Raw genomic sequence first — 7,270 nt, forward strand, 5'->3', positions numbered from 1 at the left:
CTGACTTTGGTTGTTGGGGTATTTTTGTGGGATTGTTTCTGGTTTGGTTGGGGTTTTTTTAGGGCAAGGCAGAGTGGATGGGGATGGATGTTCCCCAGTGAAAGACTTCAGACTGCTCTCCTGTTGCAGCTCACAAGTCCTGGCTTACAGCTACAATTCCAACTGTTATTACTGAGTGCATGACAGAGATACTGCATTAATGGCATGTTTGTCTCCTTGCAGTGATGAAGATGATGAAGGTGCTACCATGCCCTGCTGCCCTTCTTTTCCTCGTGACTGCATTCACTGTGGAGCCATCTCACTGTGCCAAGGTGCTGATCATGCCCACCATAGTCTTTGACAGCCACTTGCGAGTCTTCATGCGGGTGGCAGAGGCACTGACTGAGCGGGGCCATGACCCTGTGCTGCTGCTCCACGAAGGTCGGGATGTGGAGACCTCCCTGCCCGGCTTCCGCGTGCAGAGGTACTGGGGAACCTTCAGCACAGAGAACGCAGATGCCTGGGTGCAGGAGAAGATAAAGCGTATCTTTCAAGGGAAGATGACCTCCCTGGAGGTGTTTTCATTTTTGGAGAAGTACCTGGAAAACTGTGACCTAGTACTGGGAAATTCTACCCTTCTGCAGAAACTCCAGCTGGAGCACTTTGATCTGCTGTTGGTGGACCCCAATGAGATGTGTGGATTTATCCTGGCCCACATCCTACACATCAAATATGCTGTGATTTCCACTGGCTTCTGGTTCCCAGCAGAGATTGGTGCCACCTCCCCCATTGCCTATGTCCCTGAATTCAACTCCCTGATGACAGACAGGATGGGCTTTTTTGGTAGGACTTGGAATCTCCTAGTCTACATAATCACTCGTGTGGCTACAAAACTGGTCATCCTGCCCAAGTTTGAACGTCTCATGGAGAAGCATACTGTGGAGCCCAAGACATCCATGTTGGACCTTGTTCATGGAACCAGTCTGTTCTTCCTCTGTAATGATGTGGTGTTGGACTTTCCCCGTCCAACCCTCCCCCATGTCATTTTCACAGGGGGGATCCTGGCTGAGCCTGCAAAGCCCCTTCCAGTGGTAAGTGCAAGAAAGCTTTGATCTATGATTGCACATCAGCTAGGGAGGCTACTTAGTACAGATCTTCTCTGGGAGAACCTTGTAAAGTTCTGAAGCCCCAAGTGTCTGGAAAGCTGTGGTGTTTTGGTGCTTGTGGGTGCATTGGCAAGACAGGGAACACTGAAGGTTGCCAGGCTGCAGGGAGGATGTAGAATTAAGTGGGCCACGCTGAAGTGGGATTTGGCCTCACTGTCCATGTAAAATGGTGTGTGGAGTTTGTAAGATGGAAGTGCTGCCCCTGGGAGTTGAGAATGAATAGTTTGTTTGCTCCTGTGGGAATGGGAAGAGCAATTAATCTGCTTTGTTTCATCACTGATGTGTTAATCCAGAATTTCCTCCTTCATCCTATTTCCCACAGAGCATTTCTGCCCTTGAGCTTGTAGTGTTAAGAAACCACAGGGGACAGCTATTCTTGCTCCTTCATTAAACTGAGTGTAGAATCCCAAAATGTAGAAAACTGCAGGGTATCAACCCCTCTTTCTCAAGATTCAGTCCTGAAAACTCCTTTCAAGGCTTTCTCCAGCCTGTGCCTTACTAATCCCAGGAATAAATTCAGAGGAACAAGCTCCTAAAGCTCTGGCTGAAGACAGTATTGGAAGAGAGTAGGACTTGTCTTACCACTTTTACAAATATTGAGTGAGGGGAAATAAACCTGGATAATAAAACTTGGGGAGTCAAGATGTCCTAGTGTCCTGACTAAGGGTCTGAAATGGAGATAAGATTTCAACTTTCAAATTATTAGAGGCCTCTCAAGATCTCTGATGGCAACTTCACTGATGCTGTGGATACCAATATTTTTCAGTTAAAAAAGAAGTGAGATCAGGTGCCTTATAAAGAAGCTCTCCAGATGTGTCTGACTGCACATGAGCCTTGCCCATGTGGCACGGCCTGCAGGTAATGAAACGCACGTAGGGTGCTCCGAAAGCTGTGTCAGAGGGTGGCTGCCTCACAGCTCTTGCAAAACTCTGGCTTGGTCCAACCTGACCACGTACACACCTGCCTTATAAAGAAGGGAGTTGTTTGTTAGGGCATTACTCATGTGCTTCACAGCTTCCAGAACAGATCCCAGGGCACCTAAGGAAAGAATGATGGAGATAAGTTTGGAGCTCTGCAGTAGGTGGTGGCTGTCATGCTAACAGGTAGGCATGTCTGTGTCCACATCATGGGATGCCAGCAGAAGAGAAAGCCTCTGTAGGTCTAGGTGTGCCTTAAAGAATGTCCCATTTGAAATGTAATTAAATGCTTATTTCCTCCTATTTGAAACACTATGATTTTGAATGCTTCTATTTAGGACTTGGTTAAATATAGATTTGCAGTTGAGAGAAAGTGAGAACATTTGGTGGTCAACCATGCTTCCCTGGCAGCTTCAATGCTGTTTCTGAAAGATAAATGTTATGGCCCAATTATAATGGATAACATAGTCATCTGGTTTAGGAGTCATTATACTTTTATTTAGAAAAGGAAAACCAGCACTTTCTCTTCTGTAATAGTTTCAGTGGTTGCACTGCTCAAAGGATGTAAAACTCAAAAGAATGGAGAAGCTAAGATATCTCTATTGTAAACTTCTTGATTCCTGGATTGTTTTAGCACACTCTAAGCATTTCTGAAAAGGCAGGCATGAATTTCTGAAGCATATAACAAAGGAGAAGTATCCCCAGAGAATAACACTAAGATGTGCTCTGTAACTCTTTTGTACTCTGATCCCCTAACTTTTAAAATACAACTAATATTCTGTATTAATCACTTCAGTTTTCTCTTCTAATAACTTTTTTTTTTTAATTCATTTTCTCCTGCATATTTGTTTTAGGAAGTATATATATTCAAAGATAGATTTTTATAAAACTTCTCTAAAATGCTCCTGACTGAGATACATGGGAAACTTGAAGCAGGACATAATGAGAAATAGATTCAGCCCAGCCTGGCATAAGAGGGAACAGTCCATGTTTGCTTCACAGTAGCTGTGGTTGCTGATTTCTTCTCCCTACTAGCTTCTGGCTTTGGTTAAAAAAGTACAGACTCTGTTCTAGATACAGACCTATTTATGTAGCATTACAGGTAGCCTCTAAATGAAGGACAAATGACCATGAGTTTCACTGGATCTGTAGCTATCTTTCTGTCCAGTGATCAAAAACTAAATCTGCTGTCTGCAAGTAGCTATCAAGGATGGTTAGAAGTCTCCTGTCAATATGGCAAGGCTTTCTGCCACCATCAGAAGCCTTTGGCATAGGAGAGTTGTAGGAACTTTCCAGGAAGAAGTTGTTCCTGACTGTGTGATGTTTTGTCTCTTGTATCAGCTTACATCTAGAGATCCTGACAGGCCTCCTGTCTTAGTGGTAATGGGAAAATAGCCTCCCTTTTTTTGCTCCAATTTCCCTCTCTCTCCTAGCTATTCCTATGTGGTACCTCTGTTTCCAGAACCTTTCTTGTCAAAGACTAATTGTGTTACCTCCAGCAGGAGATAATGCCATTGGTCACCTCCCTGCAAACTCCCAAGACCAGGTGGTGCTCAAGTAATTTCTGCCTGTCTGGGTGCAAAAACCACAGTGGTTTTAGAGTTCGTTGCCTGGTGAAAACCGTGTAGCTTTGTGCTCTGGGTGGATTTGGCTTCATCTTCTCTGTGGACAGTTTCTACTGCCTATGTCAGAGGCAAGAGTGGGAAGGGCCCTTCTGGAAGAATACTTCAAGGCAGCTGTGTGTGTTTTGCCCACAGGGTCTGCGTCTCTGGGTGGAAGCAGCAGAGGCAGGTGTCGTTGTTGTCTCCTTTGGCATCGGGATCCGAGCTCTTCCAAGCGATTTGGTGGAGAAGATGGCTGGTGCATTTGCTCGCCTCCCGCAAAGGGTGGTGTGGAGGTGAAAAGGGAATGGGATTCATTTTCACTTGAGTTGGATGAAAAACAATGTTGAGGGGTGATTCATTTCAAATCACAGAGTCTGCTTTCTGTTTCTTGATCTGATTGAATTTACTCTTGTTCTCTGTGTTTCTCTTCTCCTTTTTTCCCTTGCTCTGTCTCCTCCCACAGATATTTTGGTCAGAAGCCAAGAAACCTGGGTGAAAATACGCTGATGATGGGGTGGCTGCCCCAGAATGACCTGCTAGGTAAGGCTGGGTTCTGTGTATGTGTGCCACTAGCAACACCCCTGGAGTTTAGCCCAAACCACAGCAAAGGCACATAAGGATAGCAGCACCTGTGTGGATCTAAGTCTGTTGCTCCTTGTGTGTCTGATCTGTACAAAACATGTTCCTCACCTAACACCTGCTTGAAGCTGCTTGGCTCCTATCTCCCTTCTCCTCCAGGCTCTACTCAGCAATTCTGGGCTGCAAAAACCAGATGTATTCCCAAAGGAATCCTCTCTGCTTAACATCCTCTCTGCTTAGCATGCCTGTTTTTCCCTGAACATACATCAACATTGTGTGTTAAGGAACCCCTGGTAGCCCTGTTGCAACGTGGAAGGCATTGACTTGCTACTCTTCCTTTACCTGCAGGCCATCCCAATGTGAAAGCCTTTGTCAGCCACTGTGGGATGAATGGTATATTTGAGGCAATTTATCACGGTGTGCCAGTGGTGGGATTTCCTTTCTATGGGGACCAGTTTGACATCATGACCAGAGTGCAGGCAAAGGGCATGGGTATCCTCATGGACTGGAGCAGACTAAAAGAAGAGGAGCTTTACCAGGCTGTCATCACCGTCATCTCTGACCCCAGGTGAGGCATCTGGAAGCATCAAACTCCTCCTTGGTGCAGACAGTGTGTAGGGACCAGTGTGTCTTTGTGTTGACTCCTACACCACCTATGATGGCTTCTGTACCAAGCACAGTGTCAAGCATTGCTCAGCTGACCAGATGTATCCGTGCCTCAAAGTCCTTAGATGCAGCACAGGAGTAGATACTCCAGCATTTGCTTCTAAGGAGTGTGATCTAGTCCTGTCTGACTGTAATGTTCCTAGAAAGTTTTCTGAGCTACTGGGGAGCAGACCTCTTAATGCCACCCTGTCATCAGGGAGGGTGAGATCACAGCCTCCCATTGGGACCTCCCTGAACTTGTCCAAAAAACTTTCTGTAGAAACAGAGAGGGAACTGCAGGTAATGCTCCATCTGCTCCTTCTGTCAGTCATATACTCTGCTTTTTCCTAGAACTGAAGCAGGAACAGAAAAGTGACACAGGGCTCCTGTTTTCTAATGGGACATGTGCAACTGCTGATTTTTGAAATGCTCTCTGAGAGATTGATTTTGAAAATATTTTGTATTTCTTACCTATTAAGAGTTGTTGCAGTTTGGTATCTAGAAGGGTTTGGCCACTCATCAAGTATATAGCTTTTGCTTGATGCTGGGTTAGGTCTTAGGGTGTAAACTCCCCTCAGAAAGTGTCATACACATGAACTCACTGAACAGGTACTTGCAAGCCAAACTGTCAGTGTTATTAACAAAACACAAAGAAAAATCCACTCTGGTTTGTGCCTTCATAGCTGGCCAGTGCCATCAGAGTGGGTTTCAGAAGAAGAATGGGAGAAACTTGCCCCTCTCCCAAGGTATTATTTGGGACTTCAAAGCATCACTGGATGTGTCAGGCCACTTCTCAGTTTGAAGTTTCTATTGAAAGGTAAATGTCTTGTCATCTTCCCTTGCAGCTACAGAAAAGCAGCCCAGCACATCTCAGCCCTGCACCTGGACAGACCAATGCACGCTCTCAACAGGACAGTGTATTGGCTGGAGTACGTCCTGCGGCACGATGGGGCGCCCTTCCTTCGCCCGGCTGTCTACGACCTTTCCTTGTATGAGTACTTCTGCCTGGACATATTGGCTCTTCTCTTGCTGTGTCTGGCTGCTATTGGATTTGCTCTCTACAAATCTGTGCTGTGGTGCAGAAGGAAAGGGGCCAGCCCTGTGTATCAGAATGGCAATTGCATGAAAGGCCACTTCACAGATGAGAAAAAACTGCAGTAGTGGCCGGTGTGTTCCAGGGCATATCCCATCACTGTGAAATGAACTGCTGCTGTGCCAAGAAATGTATGGCATGCAGGCATGGAGAGAGGTGAAAGATCTGCAGGTCTGGATGAGAAGAGAGTGGGGAGGGAGGAGTATTGCAAAGGCCTGTGTCTACACCTCTGTGTACAGCACCTGTGGGCGGGGGGGTGAATTCAGGCGTGGGTGGGAGCACTTGGCCAGGATGCTGGGAATGGGGCATGGGTAGGTAGACTTCCAGGGAGGAGTGCAGGTTGTTCCCTTTGTATTGCACATTGGTTTAGATGCTGGAGTTGCTCTTCTGGCTTTTTGGATCATGGAGGCTCTGGAGGCAGGAACAGCATTTCATATGCAGCAGACACCATTTCTCCTCTGCTTTGTTACTAAGAGCCCCAGTAGTCAGGATACCTTTATGTGCAGATGAGAACTGAAGCAGAGCTGTGGACAAGGAAGGGCACTGAAAGTATCATCTACAAGAGAGAAAAACTGGTCTAAGTTCTGTGGATAAATATTGTTCTTCCTACTTCAGTCAACACTCTGCAATCCCGTTTGTGTTTGAGCTAAATTATTATTTTTTAAAATAAACTTATATTCTTTCTCCTCTGTGGCAGTTCTCTGGTCTTGGTTTAATGTGAATCTGTGATTCTCATAACAGGAAGTTGTTCAAGCAAGATGGAAGTGCTTTTCCCTTCTCATTACTGCTGCTATGGTCTCCACATACCTCCATCAGCAATGTTTTAGCCTTTCTGCAGGCTTTCATGTAGTGCCTTCTCTCCTCTGTCTTCATGTGGCACACACCCATTCCCAAAGCACCTCCAAACCTGTGATGAAAGAAATCTGGAACAGATGCAAGTGCAGCCAATAGCTCAGAGAGCTGGTCACAGCAATGGGCCCTACAACACATTTAGAGAAGCAGCAGGCTCTCCCCATTTCAGTGTAAACAGACAATATCGTTGCCCTACTTGGGCCATGCTATGGAGTGATACCTAAGGTGTTTTTACTCACCCTGGACTCTAAGGCAAACCTTACTGGGGTGCAGTTGCACAACCTGCCCACAGCATTGTCTGTGCCCACTGCCAGTGGCCCACACTGAGGATCAAGGACTCTGCTCCATGCTCCCACTGGGGCCACTGCAGTGCTCCCAGTAGCTGGAGAGTAACCTCACTGCCACAGCTGCTGTCACTGGTGGTTCTAGCCTCTG

The 7,270-nt window shown here is 46.3% G+C and overlaps 1 protein-coding gene across 1 annotated transcript; it reads left to right on the forward strand.

Annotated features, from left to right (window-relative positions):
• Positions 1 to 224: 224 nt before the first annotated feature.
• Positions 225 to 6,134, forward strand: LOC131086402 (2-hydroxyacylsphingosine 1-beta-galactosyltransferase-like). The gene is made up of 5 exons (XM_058029400.1): positions 225 to 1,070; positions 3,820 to 3,959; positions 4,130 to 4,206; positions 4,594 to 4,813; positions 5,736 to 6,134. The coding sequence occupies exons 1-5, from the start codon at positions 225 to 227 to the stop codon at positions 6,049 to 6,051; spliced, it is 1,599 nt and encodes a 532-aa protein (XP_057885383.1). The 3' UTR covers positions 6,052 to 6,134.
• The last annotated feature ends 1,136 nt before the right edge of the window (positions 6,135 to 7,270 follow it).

The sequence above is a fragment of the Melospiza georgiana genome, chromosome 8, assembly GCF_028018845.1.
Source record: "Melospiza georgiana isolate bMelGeo1 chromosome 8, bMelGeo1.pri, whole genome shotgun sequence".
Lineage (NCBI taxonomy): Eukaryota > Metazoa > Chordata > Aves > Passeriformes > Passerellidae > Melospiza > Melospiza georgiana.

Excerpts from the sequence above, each read along its gene's own strand:
- LOC131086402 (XM_058029400.1), top strand. The coding sequence starts at position 225 with ATGAAGATGATGAAGGTGCTACCATGCCCTGCTGCCCTTCTTTTCCTC. Across the intron at positions 1,071-3,819 it reads CTGCAAAGCCCCTTCCAGTG|GGTCTGCGTCTCTGGGTGGA; the intron begins GTAAGTGCAAGA and ends TTTTGCCCACAG. Across the intron at positions 4,207-4,593 it reads GCCCCAGAATGACCTGCTAG|GCCATCCCAATGTGAAAGCC; the intron begins GTAAGGCTGGGT and ends CTTTACCTGCAG.